Below are 18,040 nucleotides of genomic sequence, written 5' to 3'. Positions count from 1 at the left end.
AATTCCTTATCCTAATAATGGAGCTTGACTGCTGTCTCCAGTCACCACTTGCAATCAAGTGCCCAATCCTCAACTGCTGACCATCCTCAGTGACCACAGAGTCTTCTCATGGTAGCAGTCTGTAGGGCAGGGCATGGACCCACTACTAGGACTTACTGGGAGCAGGGGGGGGGGCATGGAGTCCAGCACAGTGCAAATGCAGCAGTCTGCAGCACTGTGCTGACCTCAGCACCGCCTTGGCTCCCCTGTCTCCTGCCCTGTTTCACTGACTCCTACTGACTTTTTTTTTAGGGACGCGGGTGGCACTGTGGGTTAAACCACAGAGCCTAGGACTTGCCGATCAGAAGGTCGGCGGTTCGAATCCCCATGGTGGTGTAAGCTCCCATTGCTCAGTCCCAGCTCCTGCCAACCTAGCAGTTTGAAAGCACGTCAAAGTGCAAATAGATAAATAGGTACCGCTCCAGCGGGAATGTAAACGGCGTTTCCGTGCGCTGCTCTGGTTCGCCAGAAGCGGCTTAGTCATGCTGGCCACATGATCCGGAAGCTGTACGCCGGCTCCCTCGGCCAATAAAGCGAGATGAGTGCCGCAACCCCAGTCGGTCATGACTGGACCTAATGGTCAGGGGTCCCTTTACCTTTACCGGCTTTTGGGTTCTGTTTCACTCCATCCTTCATCCCAACCTCTCACACCACTGACGACACCAGCAACGGGACTTGCCTGATTTGTCTCCATTTCTGTTTTATATTTATATGTTGTCCATGTTTAAGGTTCAGTATGTATTTGCTGGAAGTTCTCTCGGGAAAACAGAAGGAAGGCAGCCAGCCTCTCCCTCTGAATTCTGGCAGTTCTTTCATCCCACTGAAACCCCTGGTGCTCTTTCCTGTGCCATTCTTATTTCTTAGGAGTTGTCCTGGTCCAGTGTCAGAATCCATTGGGAAAAAGCAGCAAGACTTTAAGTGACAAAGCTTGGGATACAGGGAGCCATTAAGGTTCCCTACCCCTGGCTTACAGGATGCAGCAATCAGAAGGCTAAACCAGAACTTGGTTGTTTGTATTGGACAAAACAGAAGGTTGCCTCTATTAAACAAACCAGAACAGCACCAGGAAACTCATGGCTCCACCCAGATACACCTTAGCCCGGTGCCACCTAGTGGCTAAGCTGTCTTATTACACTTTCCATTGCCTTCAGTAATGCTTGGGATACTCCCTCAATATTTTGAATGCAAGTGGTTCTAAAAAAAAATCCAATATTCTGGGATAGATTAGCCCCAGCCTTAATTGCCCCGGGAAAGGCCCTTTAATTAACCCCAAAATTCCTCTGCAAAACCCATACATACCTTGGCAATCTGCACACACCAGTTGAGCATCAGCTGTGGGCCAATGGCATCTTTGTTTTTGCGGACATACTCCAGCAGTGAGCCGAGGTCGAGGTACTGGGTGACCAGTTGGAGTTGGGTGCCAGTACAGATACCCAGGAGACGGACAATGTAAGCATGGTCCAGGCTACCTATCGCCATCATGTGCTGTACATAGTAAAAGCAGAAACAAAACACACACAAAAATGAAATCATGGCATCGGAGCAGAAGTACCAAAATGCCAAGTTACACCCCAAAGAGAAGGAACTCGCAGGACTGCAAGAAAAATTACAGGGTAGTGCTAAGTGTAGGCAGGGCCAACAATGATACCAGTTAGACAAGGTTCACCATGGACAGCTCACTGCTCAAGATGAGCAAGCTAGCTTGCCTGTGCACGCACAGCTGGTCACCCTCCTCCTCTAGCAGTGGTGCAGAAAGGCCTCCAAGATGCCAGGCACATTCCAAGGTCAGATGAATGGCATCACCCAAGAGCATCGGTAGGCAAACTAAGGCCTGTGGGCCAGATCAGGCCCAATTGCCTTCTGGATCCGGCCTGCGGACGGTCTGGGAATCTCCACATGGATCGCCAGTGTGCATGTTCTGTCCTTCTCCCTCTGTCTCCCTCCCACCGGTGCCTCCTCCCTCCCTCCTCTTGGCTTCTCCCCGCCCTGCCTAGAAGAGGAAGGGGGCTGGGCTTTGTTGGTGCCAGCAGCAGCACTCATGCGGCTGCCATTTTAAGCAGCCCCTCTCCGGAGCCCTTTTGCGCGCCGCTCATCGTCCCCCCGCCACCAGACCCTGCCGCTCACATGACACAGGTAAGCTTCCACCAGGGCTTGTGGTGCTCTTGCATCATTTCCCCCCCCCCCAAAATATAGTCTGGCCCCCCACAAGGTCTGAGGGACAGTGGACCGGCCCTCTGCTGAAAAAGTCTGCTGACCCCTGCCCAAGAGGAATTATCTCAAAGGCCTGCTTGCAATGCACATTACCTTCAAGGGGCTTTCCCTCCACCACTAGAGAGCAAGTGACTTTTGATGCTCGTATATCTAGGTATCAGCTGCCCAAATTTGCCACCCAAATTGTACCCCAACTCTGCTTAAAGGTCACCCAGAAACTGGGTGAGTTGAGTCAGCTCTTTCCATCCACGCTTTCCCCAATTTAAATAATCCTCCCTACCTGCCACACCCCCCAAAAAAATTCCTAGCCACAGAGCCAGAATACCCGTATCGCACCTGCCTTTTAATCCTTTGCTGCAAATAGCAACTTGTGGAAAGGTATTTGAACTGGGGGAATGGTTAAACACACACTGCCCACAGCACTGTGCTCTCAATCCAAATTACTCCCTATGGCTGCTGTTAAGCAAAGAAAGAGAGGTATTGGGATATACAGTTCTGGATCTTCCATGGCGTATCTAATTTAACGCCCGCTTCTCCTATGTCTGGCGTGTTTCTCAAGGGGACTACAAAAACAAGCATGAAACAGTGAAGGCCACTGTTTCCAAAGTGACATGGGACCCGGGGAGGCCAGTCCCATCTCCTCCTTGCATGCCCTTGTAGCACTTACATCTGTGACAGCATGGAATGTCTGCCGGCCACTTGGGTCTTGGATGACTTTGATGCTCACAGGGATCTTGATGGAGTCTCCTTCTGGAATCCAGACACCCTGGTGGGGAGAGGGGCAGAGAAGATAAACTATATTGTTGATCTGAGGATCTATTTATTAACAAACTAGTAACTGCTGAAGACTCTTCCGAGACCTCAACTCTCATCCAAGATGGAAGCAAACACTGATTTTTCATTTACCATTAGAATCTCATCCCCCCCCCCCCATTTTCGTTCTCATTTTCTTGAAGCAGGAAAAGGTAGTTCCTCTCCCACTCTAGATGACCTGCACAAAATACTGGACCCCCCCCCCCGGGATAATGCCTGCCTCCAAGCACTCTAATCAATCTATGTCCCACCCCAGGTCCATCTCTGTAGCAATCTTCTAGCTCTGAACCCCTCTTCAAAGGCAGCACATTGTTCTCTGCCTCTACTTAAATCAGCCAGAAGCAGAAGCTGTTCCTCCCAAGTCTCGGGCTTACTTTGTGCACTGTCCCAAACACTCCAGATCCTAAAACTTTCAGCTTCTTTAATTCTGTCTCCTTGAAGATTCGAGCCAAGACTTTATTGGCTTTCTCGCTGGGATCCAGGGGCTCCAAACTCTACAAAGAAGAAAGAGACCCAGAGACAGACAAATAATTCAATCCATAGTCGTCAAGAATCCCTGTTTGAAAAGGACATCACAATTCACCGTCACTTTGCTCCTAATTGACTTTGCAGCATTCCTGGTTTTTTAAACATGTGTTCCTGTTCTTTTTTTGGCAGGGTGGGGGGCTGTCTGTCTGCAGCTAGGTCTAGCACAGCTGCTAGATACAACTGTGGTGCCAAACAAACCCATCTGTGAAATCCTTTCAAACACTTAAGCTAACCCTTACTTTCTACTGGAGTTCACAGAAGCAATGAAGAGGATTTTCTAATTCTATAAAAGACCCATTGAACAGGCACTCTTAATTCCAGAAGATGCTAAGCTACAAATAAAGTGTTATTTCATTGCCCCTATTTCTCCTTCATGCCCAGTGTCCCTCAATGGAAAGAGCCCACAATCAGACTCCTGGATAACAGCTCACCCACATACTGCCATATGTTCAAAGCTGGGTCAGACCAATGGCCTCCAAAACCCAAATGTCCCGAGGTGTGTGTGGGGTGACACAAGTTTACAGTCTCACCTCTCCTCTCTCCAGGTATCTGCGCATGGCTCGCTTCTTCTGAATCTTCTTGCCACGGCAATACAGAAAGGTGAGTAAGATGCAGGAACACAGGGCAAAGAGGCAGCCCACAACCGTCAAAGCAATCACTGTCGGAGCTACCCTGGAATGCAGATGCCAGGCGTTACTAATAGTGAAGTCTGTGCACATGTCACAGTTCTGCACGAGCATGGCGAAAGCACAAGAACTAGTAGCAAGCATGAAGTTCATCCATCTGAGAATCCCACATATATATATATATATATATATATATATATATATATGTGTGTGTGTGTGTGTAACATGACCCCTGACCGTTAAGGTCCAGTCGTGGCCGACTCTGGGGTTGTGGCGCTCATCTCGCTTTATTGGCTGAGGGAGTCGGCATACAGCTTCCGGGTCATGACTAAGCCGCTTCTGGCGAACCAGAGCAGCGCATGGAAATGCCGTTTACCTTCCCGCCAGAGCGGTACCTATTTATCTACTTGCACTTTGAAGTGCTTTCGAACTGCTGGGTAGGCAGGAGCAGGGACTGAGCAACAGGAGCTCAACCCGTCGCGGGGATTCGAACTGCTGACCTTCTGATCGGCAAGCCCTAGGCTCTGTGGTTTAACCCACAGCACCACCCGCGCTTCCTCATAAATGAGGGCCAGAATATATATATATATATTCTGGCCCTCATTTATATATATATATATATATATATATATATATATATATATATATATATATATATATATATATATATATATTCTGGCCCTCATGACTCCAAATTTGTTGTTTGAAGGCATGAATGACAGAAAAAATCCCAGAAGAGAATTTTTCCATAGTTCCTTGCTCCTCCAATGATTAGAAGAGGCAGAATAAATGGGCAAATAGAGGGAAATGGGCTTAGCTTGATTGGGAGGGGGATAAATCTGAGCAACCTTTCAAGGGTCATTGAGAATAATAAATGTGAAACGCACAGAGATGTATACTAAGCATTGTTGTTCTAAGTCACAGAAGTATCCAAATTTTCCCTCCTTGGTACAAAATCTGGTTGAATGCTGCAGAGTAATAATACTCATAATCATTTTTCACACAGTGCCTACTAAAGATGGGTGACAGCAAGTCCTGGTGACAGCAAGATGCATCAGTACAACAAGAACCATGTGCCTTGCACATGAAGCAGAGGTGCAGCCGCCAGAGGTAAATTCTCTTCAGTGTTTCTTGGTGTCCTAAGCATCCCCAATGTTGAAGGAATTGGCAGTGGTTCTGCCTGTCCTTCTGCAGGACTTTTGCAACCGGCAGTCCTTTCATCCCAGAGCTGGCCCCGTGCCAATCTTCATTATTCCCCACACCCCACCCCACGTCCCAGAGGCTCAATACAAGTTGCAAAATGCAAACAAAACCCAAGGAACATGCAAGCACGCTAAAGCTACAATGCCATGGAAGGCAAGTCCTTGCCTTGGCCAAATAAAGCTCCATATCATAGGGGCTTGTTTTCCCGTCGTGTTGCGATGCGGCCCTCAAATGCTTTTTCCTCGTCATGTCCCATATTCACAGGACAATTCGCACAGAGGGCACTGGAAGAGGGGCAGCAAAAGGAACTTTCACGTGGTGGTGGGAGCTTCCTCTGCCTCGTAAGGGAGGGAAAGAGTGCAGGAAGGAGATCAAAGCGCAAGGATCCACTCCCTCCAGCGACAGGCAGAGGCCTGCTGAGGCCCTGCCCTTCTTTCATGCCGCCCACAAAGGCCTCCAGGCAAACTGGCATTGGTGGGAGAGAGCAGGGGTGTGATTGTGAAGGGAAAAGAAAGGTGGGAGTAGGGTTGAGGGGAATAGCCCTTTCAAGCATCCATTGGGTGAGGCAGATAATTATATATTTTTTTAGTTCTCCCTCTACAATCAATAGACTGTGAGTTCTTTTTATGTTCTTTCTGACAAGGCTGAGTGTCTGAGACCCCTTTGTTGACACAAGAGCCTGCCTCCTCAGTGGAAGGACCATAAAAAGGTGGCAACAAATGGCAGCGAGAGAGAAAGGCTGCGATCTTGGCCGGTTTCCCTGCCTTGGCCTGCTGAAGTTTTGGCAGGCCTAAGACGGCAGCTCCTTAAAGCACCGGCATCTGAAACAGGGTGAATTTGGGAAAGGATTCATGTTTCAGTTTCGAAAAGCAACTTAAAAAACAGGTGCCCCCCCAGCTGAGAAATCAGGAGGCAGAAAAGGAAAGGGGTGGGGGCAAGGCTGATTAAAAGCCTTTGACATACAGTGGTACCTCACAAGACGAATGCCTCGCAAAACAGAAAACTCGCAAAACGAAAGGGTTTTTGGTTTTTTGAGTTGCTTCGCAAGACGATTTTCCCTATGGGCTTGCTTCGCAAGACGGAAACGTCTTGCAAGTTTGTTTCCTTTTTCTTAAAACCGTTAATACAGTTGTGACTTGACTTCGAGGAGCAACTCATAGCACGTGGTGTGGTAGCCTTTTTTGAGGTTTCTGAAGACTTTGGTGATTTTTGAAGCTTTTCCAAAACTTTTCCGACACCGTGCTTCGCAAGACGAAAAAAACCGCAAGACGAAAAAACTTGCGGAACGAATTAATTTCGTCTTGCGAGGCACCACTGTAATTTGAAAAAAAAGGCCAAACCATTTGAAAAACCCTGCAATTTGATAGGTTCAAGCAGGAATATCTTAACTAGACATTAGAAGCTATGCTATGGGCTAATGGGTATTAAGCAGTACATAGAAGCTGTTGAGGTTAACTACCAGGTGCCCTTAGAAGAAAGACTTTATCTGGTCTCCAGTGGCTTTAGTCCATGTTAACACAACAATAGCAATATTGTTTAGCTTTTATATAACAGCTTTTAAGTGTTCAAAGTGCTCCATGCACATTATTTCAACCATCCTCACGGCTACCTTTTAAGGTAGGTAAGGGATGGAACCTAGGAACTTGAATGCAAATATGCTGCTCTGCCATTGAACTTCATGGTGATAAGATCTCTTCTTGGTATTTGTAATCTGTAAGAGTAAGCACACTGGGGTGTGGGTGTGTGCAATTTATAAAGCTATCCCCGCACCCTCACTAGGTGAAGGGGTGCTGATAGGTACCTGTGAACAGGCAGTTCCTCCATGAAGCAATCTTCAAGCTGTGGTCCATCACACCTATAAGAAATGAAATCCAATAATTATCCTGGGAGACAGAGAATCCAAGAATCTAGGGAAACAGCCTCTAGCAGGAAAGTAAAAACCACAAACCCCAGTTTCCGTCTGCAATAGACAGAAAACCATATAACACACCACTCACCCCCAGTTGACGACTAACTATGATTTAGGCTGACAGGCATAATTAAAAAGTGTTCGTTTTGCTCTCTTAGCTGCAATAGCATTTCAACTGTAGCTGGTGAGGGTTCAGATGTGTGCAATGATTTTATAGTGTCATATTGATGCAACACATTCACTAACAATTCTCATATATATATATATATATATATATATATATATATAATTAAATTTTTCAAACGTTTTCACAATTACCTTCAAATCAAATACACTGTCTCGTAAGGCGGCTTCCCACAGTGTTTTTACTCAAACCTTTTCCACTGCATCTATTGCAGAACATTTCTCTACAATTATTTTGTTATTTTTCTTCCGCTGCTTTTATCTCAAATCCCGCCCACGATTTCATTTGACTGCAATGTTGTTTTTAATAGTCCACATGTGCTTTTACAGAACAGGTGCTGTTGGTTCTTCTTCACTTATCATTTCCCTTCCCTGATCATTTACTTCTTTTCAAAACACAAGTCACTCGGCTGCACATTATGATGATGCTATCTGCATGCAACATACTATGGAAATAAATTAGGTATTATTGCTGAAACTCCCGATTTCTCACTTACCCCTGCGTGCAGTTCTCATGGCACGGCCGGCACTCATTGTTGGCATAGGGGTACTTGAAGATGAGCCCCTTTACCCCTACAATGCCTGCAGGGCAGTTTTCTACACAGTGTGGCCCATCCTGGTAGTTAGCACAATGCATACAGGCATCAGCACCCTGAGGAGCAAGAGGAGGTGAAATTAATTGAGGAGACAGCTCAGTGATAGATCAACTGCTTTGCATGCAGAAGAACCCGGGTTCAACCCCTGGCGTCTGAGGAAAACATACTGAATGTGACCTTAGGCTTAGCAGTGCATGCGTCATTTCCTATTCTTTCTGAAACTGTAAATAAAGCTTTCAGTAAAAGGAATCTCTAGCATTCCCTCCACAGACCTCTGCATGGTCTGAACTTTCCGTAACTAGCAGGAGGACAACTAGGAACATCCCAAGGCGTTCGATCACCCAAACATTTGCAGCCTGTGGCCTGAAATGTAAGCCCTAATATTGCCTTGCAAAGTGACAGGGAGACCTGGATACCCTTCCCTGCATTTAATCTGGTTGAGATCTGGGTCATCTGGCCCTGAAAGCTGCTCCATTCATTAAATAAAGGCGGTGGCAGCCAAAAGCAGGGTCTTTGTGACTTTGGAATCTTCTTCCTCATGAGGAATAACAATCTGCAGCTTTGTTGGATTTTGGAAGCCGCTGCAAAACGTCTCTTTTCCAGCAGGAATTTGCCTCAATTTGTTTTGTTCTGCAGATACTTCTTTGTAATTTCTTGTGTGTTTTCGTGTATTACTGTTTCACAATGCTGTATGTTTTTGTTACGATCCGCTCACTGGTTTTGAGCTTTGGGAAATAAGTTTATAAATATATACCGTATTTTTCGCTCTATAAGACGCACCAGACCACAAGACGCACCTAGTTTTTGGAGGAGGAAAACAAGAAAAAAAATATTCTGAACCTCAGAAGCCAGAACAGCAAGAGGGATCGCTGCGCAGTGAAAGCAGCAATCCCTCTTGCTGTTCTGGCTTCTGGGATAGCTGCACAGCCTGCATTCGCTCCATAAGACGCACACACATTTCCCCTTACTTTTTAGGAGGGAAAAAGTGAGTCTTATAGAGCGAAAAATACGGTAAAATGAAACAATGGGTGTGGGCATGCCTCTCTGCATCCACTTTCCTCGGCCCTTTATACTATAGAGTAAGCGCGATCCTAAAAGTATGTCATTACCCCCCAAGCAATTGCTTGCAATGCTTGTACAGCTGGCCCAGTGCTTAAAAAGACAGCAACGTAACAAGGAGGCAGGCAGGATGTACTGGAGCAGGTCCTGTTCCCACAGCCTGAAACCTATACCTCAAAGGCCATTACTTTTCATAGGAGACCTAGTACCTGATAAGATATTGGAACACAGGCACTGCTCCAAGTATTATCACTAAGAGAGAAGCAGGGCCTTTGTTGCTGTGTCCCCAGAGCTATGAAATAACCTCCCAGAAGTGGTTCATTTGAGCTCTAGTTTTCTGGCTTTCAGGAAAGGTGGAATCTGTTTAGGAAAAGCATATAGCTTAATTGCAACTCTTTCACATTATTTTATGTGTTCCAAGCTGCATCGAACATAACAAGACCACATTACACCAGTCTTGAAAGACCTACACTGGCTCCCAGTACATTTCCAAGCACAATGCAAAGTGTTGAAGCTCACCTTTAAAGCCCTAAACGCCCTTGACCCACTGTACCTGAAGAAGGGTCTCCACCCCCATCGTTCTACCCGGACACTGAGGTCCAACGCCAAGGGCTTTCTGGCGGTTCCCTTGCTGCGAGAAGCCAAGTTACAGGGAACCAGGCAGAGGGCCTTCTCGGTAGTGGCGCCTGCCCTGTGGAACGCCCTCCCACCAGATGTCAAAGAGAAAAACAACTACCAGACTTTTAGAAGACATCTGAAGGCAGCCCTGTTTAGGGAAGCTTTTAATGTTTTATAGACTATTGTATTTTAATATTTTGTTGGAAGCCGCCCAGAGTGGCTGGAGAAACCCAGCCAGATGGACGGGGTATAAATAAATAAATTAGTAGTAGTAGTAGTAGTAGTAGTATCATCATCATCATTATCATTATCATCATCTGCAAAGGTTGGATATAAAAGGCACACAGATCTTTGCCACCCCACCAACCCTTCCCCACCACTCCGGAGAAGCTGTGTGACATTGCCATACCGATCCATTGCAGGTTAGGCCTCCTTCAATCTTCTGGCACTGCGGGTGACATGGGAAGCACGCCCCGTCTTGTGCAAATTCTCGAACATCCCTACGCAGAGCAGAGCAGGAGAGGAGAGGAGTTACACACTTGGGGCCAGGGTGGAACGAGAAGGCAAAAAGGGAAGCAGGTGTCCATGGCTGGCTATTTCTTACCCCTCGTAGAAGCTGCAGGAGTCAACACAGGTTCCGTCACGGCTGTAGTTAAGGCAGGAGACACACTGATCTGGGTCAGGACCCCAACAGCCATCGGTGGAGCAAAGAGGATGACAGACCTTCCCCTCTTGGGCTGGGAGAGAAACAGAGTGCCTGGATCACATCTGGGACCAGGGCCCCATTTTAAGTTGTGGGGAGGGGCATGTGGTACCTGGAAGGAAAATGCTTCAAGTCCCTTTCCCACCTCCCTGACCCATCTGTGGACAAACCAACAAAAGGGGGAAAGTCATAGATTTACTATTTTAAACCCAACATCATTTGGCTATAGCAGGGGTACGATTCTCTAGATGTCTGTCCACAGAAACAACTTTATTCCAGTTAATACTAACTAGCACAGGCGTCAGCAAACTTTTTCAGCTGGGGGCCGGTCCACTGTCCCTCAGACCTTGTGGGGGGCCGGACTATATTTTTTGGGGGAAATGAACGAATTCCTATGCCCCACAAATAACCCAGAGATGCATTTTAAATAAAAGGACACATTCTACTCATGTAAAAACACCAGGCAGGCCCCACAAATAACCCAGAGATGCATTTTAAATAAAAGGACACATTCTAATGTAAAAACACGCTGATTCCCGGACTGTCTGTGGGCCGGATTTAGAAGGCGATTGGGCCGGATCCGGCCCCCAGGCCTTAGTTTGCCTACCCATGAACTAGCATGTTCACAGTCCAAGTGGTATCCAGCAGCAAGCATCTGCTCTGATGTTGCAGTGGGCAAGTCACTGACTCCTGCGCTGAGTTGTTCAGATGGGCAGGTAGCATAAGCCAAGGAAACAGAGCACAATGGAGACTGCACAATTGTTTTGCCACTGGAACATATGGGTGGGATTCAACTAATTTGAATCCTGCTAGCGGAAACCCACACAAGGACTTCCAGTAGTGCATGGGGTTCCCCCCCCATGTCCTGAAATCGGCTTGCAGGGGGGTGGTTGATAGAACCCCCAGCACACTATGCAGGGAAGGAGAGGGGAATTGTTTCACCTGGCAAAATGCTTGTGCTGAAGGAACACTTGCCACACAGCTGCCTTGAATTCCTCTCCGTAAGAACTGTTTGTCTGCTTGTTTGTTTGTAAATAATTTTTATAAATTTTCCATTAAGAACATCCAATTTATAACAAATCAAATCATAATCCAATTCAAAAAAATAAAAATGAAAATAAAATAAAATAACCAAATTACAATCTGAATTATTAATTATTAAATTTCATACAGACTTCCCATATTCTGGACCTCTGAAGAACTCCTCTCACATAGTTATAATTCTGCCCTCTTCTTGTTGTTTTCATATTTTCCACATTCCAATCATGTGCTGTTTGCACCCTACCAGAGTTCAGTGGCATCTACTACACAGTGAGAGAGTGACTGAGCCCTCGACAAGGATAAGAGAATGTTGAAACTCCTTTGAAGGAGTTGTTTGGTTTTGTTGATGGCAATGCGGCCTAGTGCAAGAAGCACCAAGTCCCCTAACTCCAGGCTCCCAGCTTGCCCACTCACTGCATTTCCTGGCAGGTTTGTTGCTCTTGATGTCAAGGTCCGAACGCCGGCGGGAGAGACGTTCCCAGTTGACCGTGTTGTAATAGCAAAGCTGCCGGTTCTCAGCGATGTAGACCTTGCCAGCACTGATCTCCCTAAGCGAGCGGAAGTCCAAAGAGGTCACATTCATGTTCTTCATGATCAGCAATGAAAAGCCACGGCTAGGAAAAGCACAAACCAAAGTGTCAGCCTCAGGAAGAGGAGGAATGGGGACTATGTTCTATGGCTGGGAAGGAACAGCTAGTTTCTATGGTTTGCAACCCTGGGGAGGGGTCTGCCTGTACAAGAAGCATGAGCAAGTGGCAGACCGGGGTCCAAATCCGGCCCTGCTGTCCACCAAGCCCTACAAACATGGATTTAGGTGGGGAGGTGACTAGTTTCCAGACTCAGCCATTCTTAATGCTGTGACTTTTCAGAATGGCATTAAAACAGCAGCTGTTCCATAGGTAGCCTTAGGCATCACCAGAACAATGAAGCCCTAAGACTCCTTCTGCAACTCGTAAGCAAGGTGAAGGAGGGTTGTCCAAGAGAGCAATTCTTACTTATACAAGCTGCGTCCACCTATGATTTCCAAGTTGGAGAAGACACTGAAGTTGTGCATGTGTTTGGGCCACGACTGGATGTTCAGGTAACCTAGGAACAAGGATACAAGGTCAGTGATCTCTGGTGCAACCTTCCCTAAGCATTCTCCCATCACCTCCAGAGTCCTTAGCTCTCTGGTCTCTATGCCACCTTCTGGGCTCAAGCGTATACAAATGCCACTATTTCCTCCAGCTTCCACATAGGCATACAGCGGATACCACTCTCAAGGAGTGCTGTACTGCTTTTTTTGCAAGCTCCCCTTTCTAGCAGGACACCTGCCTATTTCTTCTTGCGGTGCACTGTGGGATCTACATTGATCTGAGAGTTCCTAGGCTGCTCCTGCCCCACCCAGGCTGGGGTCAATCACAACCTGCACTGGGTCAACCTCAGCCCAGTCCCAGGCAGGCATGGGAAAGAATCTGAACCCAGCAGCTTCCCCCGGTGAACAAGGAGCAAGCATACGATACCTTGGGCTTGTCCCAGCAATCCACAGTCCCTTCTCAACTCACATGCATTCCTAAGCCATATTACCACTCTCTAAATTTCTATCTACCCTTCCTGCTTATATACTAAAATCACACTAGGTACCATATCAAACATTTTATTAATTATATAGGTCTTGATTGTCAAAAACAAAAAACCCAAAAACCTCAAAGCGCTTTCCAGAAAAGAATGAACATCAGCAGGTAAAAAAAAAACACCACCCAACTTTTTAATACATTAAAAAAAATAATTAAAACCAATGGTAAGCTAAAAACCAGATTAAAACGCACATCAACATTCTAGGTGTCTGGATAGGCTTGCCTAAATAAATAATGTTTTTAGCAGGCACTGAAAAGGGTACTGTGAAGGCACCTGTCTGGTTAATAGGCAGGGAGCTCCAAAATATAAGAAGAAGAAGAAGAAGAGTTTGGATTTGATATCCCGCCTTTCACTCCCCTTCAGGAGTCTCAAAGCGGCTAACATTCTCCTTTCCCTTCCTCCCCCACAACAAACACTCTGCGAGGTGAGTGTGGCTGAGAGACTTCAAAGAAGTGTGACTAGCCCAAGGTCACCCAGCAGCTGCATGTGGAGGAGCGGAGACGCGAACCCGGTTCCCCAGATTACAAGACTACCGCTCTTAACCACTACACCACATAAGGCTCGTCCAGACTTCCTTCCATGCTGCGTTTCCAGACACAGGTCCACAATTTAGAGTGCCATGTTCAAAGGCTCTTTTTATGTTTTGTTTTCTTTCAGTCCTGTGCTTTCCCTGCGAAAACCCGCTCTTTACAGCTGAATTGGAGCAAATGGGCAAACCATGTGTGTGAAAGAGAAAATGCTTTATCCCCTGCTATTGCACCCCTCAAGTCACCCTAAAACCCCTGAAATAGTATAATCGTGAAATAGAAGCAATGGATTGCCCAGGACAAAGCCTGTTTACTCTTGACCATATGCTGATGCAGTGATGGGCAAAGGGTTGTTTATGTAATGCCATGTGTACTATAGAGGCACAGTGACGGGCGAATGGTAGCTAGTGAGCTAATAGGATAAGGAATATGCATCGCAATGAAGGTCATTAAATATTTCAGATAATTCAATGCATGTGTGTGTGCGAGGTGTAGGATTATTCTGAGCAAAACAGGGAGATGTCGTGTCATGGGTGATGCGGAATGGACAACGGGGAAGTTATAAGCACGACGTATGTTTGAAAGCTGTGTGAAACCTGCGGTCATTACAGTGCCCATCACTTATGGGACTGTCCTTTACTGCGGTAAAGTTAATACAGGGGTACCTCGGGTTACAGATGCTTCAGGTTACAGACGCTTCAGGTTACAGACTCCGCTAACCCAGAAATAGTACCTCGGGTTAAGAACTTTGCTTCAGAATGAGAACAGAAATCGAGTGGCTGCAGCGGGAGGCCCCATTAGCTAAAGTGGTACCTCAGTTTAAGAACAGTTTCCGGTTAAGAATGGACCTCCGGAATGAATTAGGTTCGTAACCAGAGGTACCACTGTAAAATGGTACGGTCTTGCTTGAAAATTGGTTGCGTTTCTTATTTAATTCCCTACCTGGGACGAACCTGAGAGGTGGTTTTAGCCACTTCCTTGACACGCCATTTGTTCCAATTCAGAGATAAAGAACGGGTTTTTCTGGATAAAGGGGATGGGGAGGGGAAGCACTAGGACATGGTCCTTTATAGTGTGGAACCTGTGCCTAGAAAGCACAGGGCAAAAAGCAACTGTGGATGAGCCTTAAAAGATCAATTTCTTTAAAATGCGGGACAAGTATTATATGGCACCTTGTAACAGTGCCAGCTCCGCAGACCGAAGTGGTCGAGTGGACCTGAGCAATGTCACAGGTAAACTGGTCCCAAATTTTCCGAGACTGCACATACTAATAGTAAAACTTTGAACTTGGCCCAGTAGCAAATCGGTAACTGGTGCAGGTCTTTAAGCAGAGATGTCATGTGCTGACAGGGTCTCACCCCTGTCAGCAATCATGCTGCAGCATTCTGCACCAACTGCGGCTTCCAGATCAAACATGAGAAAAGCCCAATGTAAAGCACACTGTGGCCATCTGAATATGAAAAAAACAAGTGCATGAACTACTGTGGGCAAGTTTTACTGGTCCAGTTTCAGCTGGTAAAGGGGTGCTTCTAACCACTGAGCCTACCTGGGCTTCCAGTGACAAAGCTGGACCCAAATGCACCTGCAAAAACTCCACTTTTGTGGGGATTGCAACCCCATCCAGGGCAGGCAATTTGACCAGTTTCTCAGATACGGGAGCCACTCACCCACAGTGATCGAAAGGGACAGAGTCCTTCCTTACAACCCACATTGCTCATGACACAGAGAGTTCCCTGCACCCCAGTTCACCTGTGATCTCTCGCACAGTCTGGAAGATGTTGAGTTTTTCTGGGTCCAGGGGAGCTATGTTGTGCCAGCGGTCTCTGCAGAACAAGAGCAGGAACGGTCAGAACTAGCAGACAACCTCAAAGTGGAACCAGCCTTTTTCTTCAAGAGCTGCTATGCATGATGACTTAACAGAGGATGGTAATCCCTGCACTCGCAACGCTGATGTTATTTACATGGTTGTGAGAACACTGCAAGACCATGCGGAGGTTACAACCCACAAAAAGGAACCCCCAGCTAATCAAGGGCTCATTCCTCATCCTGGTTGTCAGTTAGCCCATTAAAGGAAAAGGTGCCTCAGTCAGTACCTGCCAAAGGTGGAGCCGATATGGCGTATTTATCACCTCTGCAATAAAAGAGATGTGATGTCTACAACTAGTCTGGTGACTGGGAGTGGCCACCGGGACCATATAGCACCAATCCTAAAGGATCTTCAATGGCTCCCAGTGCGTTTCCAAGCACAATTCAAAGTGTTGGTGCTGATCTTTAAAGCCCTAAACGGCCTTGGCCCTGTATACCTGAAGGAGCATCTCCACCCCCATCGCTCAGCCCAAACCAGGCATAGGCGAACTCTGCCCTCCAGATGTTTTGGGACTACAACTCCCATCATCCCTAGCTAACAGGATCAGTGGTCAGGGATGATGGGAATTGTAGTCCCAAAACATCTGGAGGGCGGAGTTTGCCTATGCCTGGCCCAGATACTGAGGTCCTCTCCTGGGGGGTCTTCTGCTGGTTCCCTGACTGCAAGAAGCAAAGTTACAGGGAACCAGGCAGAGGGCCTTCTCGGTAGTGGCGCTCTTCTTATGGACCGCCCTCCCTTCAGATGCCAAGGAAATAAACTGACTTTCAGAAGACATCTGAAGGCAGCCCTGTTTAGGGAAGTTTTTAAGGACTGATGTTTTTAGATATGTTGTAAGCCACCCAGAGTGGGTGTGGGGAAACCCAGCCAGATGTGCGGGGTATAAATAATAAAATTATTATTAATATTACAACTATAGATCTACTAGCCCCTTAGATATGGCCTCCAAATTATACTCACAATATTTATTAAATAAAATCCAAGAATGGGATAGTAACCAATCCATTAAATATGCTGAACAAGCACCAACCAATTTGGTAGATTGAGTAGTGCTACTGCTGCACTGCTGTTACCTAGCCACTCTGTCCCAACTCACAAGAAGTTATATCTTAGTGTAGAGAACAATCCATGCATACTTACCCTACAAGACCAGTGATAAGGAAGTCCAGGTTGCCCAAGATTTTCGTGCAGTTGATAAAGCTGTCAATATTGCTGGAATCCACTGTCTGATACTTGCTTCCAATTCCAGTCCCTTCACAAGCTGGAAACAAGGCAGGGGGTCAGGGTTAAATGTTTCAAAGAGGTGAAAGCTACCAGCTTAACGTCTCTCCACACAGCTCCCTAACATGCCCCCAGAGCTGATGGAATAGGCAAAAATGACTAGGTAATTGGGATGGATGGCCATCCTGACTCGGCCCCAGACACACTGACCAGATGTTTGGAAGCTGTGGCTGGATGGTTACGTGGGAGCTGGTTGAAGCTAAATCCTTCGAAGACAGAGGTCCTGTGGCTGGGACGGGGCGATATGGGATTGGGGGGGCAACTCCCATCTCTTGCGGGGGCGCAATTAGTGCCAGCACCGTCCGTTAAGAGTTTGGGTGTAATCTTCGACACCTCCCTTTCCATGGAGGTGCAGATTGCAGCTATAACAAAGGCGGCATTTTTCCATCTCCGCCAAGCTAAGCAGTTGGCTCCTTACCTCTCTCGCCCTGACCTAGCCACTGTGATCCACGCGACGGTCACCTCCAGACTGGATTATTGTAACTCGCTCTACGTGGGGCTGCCCTTGAGACTGACCCAGAAACTCCAGCGGGTGCAGAATGCCGCGGCGAGACTCCTTATGGGGTCTTCGCTGCGAGATCACATTCACCCAGTGCTATACCAGCTGCACTGGCTCCCGGTGGAGTACAGGATCAGGTTTAAGGTGCTGGTTTTAACCTTTAAAGCCCTATACGGCCTAGGACCCTCGTACCTACGGGACCGCCTCTCCTGGTATGCCCCACAGAGAAACTTACGGTCTTCAAATAAAAACATCTTGAAAGTCCCAGGCCACAGAGAAGTTAGGCTGGCCTCAACTAGAGCCAGGGCTTTTTCGGCTGTGGCTCCGATCTGGTGGAACACTCTGTCACAAGAGACCAGGGCCCTGTGGGACTTGACATCTTTCCGCAGGGCCTGCAAGACAGAGCTGTTCCACCAGGCCTTTGGCCAGGGCACAGCCTGACTCCCTCCCTCAGCAATCTTCGCGGAGCTCTGGCCCAATGGTTGCCAGTGGCTTGAATTAATTAATTTTATAATGAATGATTTTAGAGTGTTGTTTGTGTTGTACTTTTGTACTGTTTTATTGTTGTTAGCCGCCCTGAGCCCGGCTTTGGCTGGGGAGGGCGGGATATAAATAAAAATTATTATTATTATTATTATTATTATTATTATTATTATTATTATCAGTCCCAAGTTTATATATGTATTTTTAAAAAACTTTTCAATGAGGTTGTATAGCAGGAAA

General features: G+C 46.9%; 1 protein-coding gene across 1 annotated transcript in view; it reads right to left on the bottom strand.

Moving 5' to 3' along the window:
- The window catches only part of ERBB3 (erb-b2 receptor tyrosine kinase 3), a 98,190-nt gene that overhangs the window by 14,766 nt on the left and 65,384 nt on the right, over positions 1 to 18,040 (bottom strand). Inside the window, exons 9-20 of the mRNA XM_080994381.1 lie at positions 16,678 to 16,798; positions 15,423 to 15,496; positions 12,525 to 12,615; positions 11,944 to 12,143; positions 10,390 to 10,522; positions 10,195 to 10,285; positions 8,010 to 8,164; positions 7,222 to 7,275; positions 4,122 to 4,263; positions 3,438 to 3,557; positions 2,918 to 3,016; positions 1,339 to 1,524 (exon numbers count right to left, since the gene is read on the bottom strand). Coding sequence (XP_080850507.1) covers positions 1,339 to 1,524; positions 2,918 to 3,016; positions 3,438 to 3,557; positions 4,122 to 4,263; positions 7,222 to 7,275; positions 8,010 to 8,164; positions 10,195 to 10,285; positions 10,390 to 10,522; positions 11,944 to 12,143; positions 12,525 to 12,615; positions 15,423 to 15,496; positions 16,678 to 16,798 — 1,466 coding nt within the window. The remainder of the gene's footprint in view (positions 1 to 1,338; positions 1,525 to 2,917; positions 3,017 to 3,437; positions 3,558 to 4,121; positions 4,264 to 7,221; positions 7,276 to 8,009; positions 8,165 to 10,194; positions 10,286 to 10,389; positions 10,523 to 11,943; positions 12,144 to 12,524; positions 12,616 to 15,422; positions 15,497 to 16,677; positions 16,799 to 18,040) is intronic.

Source organism: Podarcis pityusensis, assembly GCF_964106645.2.
Source record: "Podarcis pityusensis genome assembly, chromosome: 2".
NCBI lineage: Eukaryota > Metazoa > Chordata > Lepidosauria > Squamata > Lacertidae > Podarcis > Podarcis pityusensis.
The sequence above is the reverse complement of the archived record's forward strand: the minus strand, read 5'-3'. Positions and strand labels throughout refer to the sequence as shown.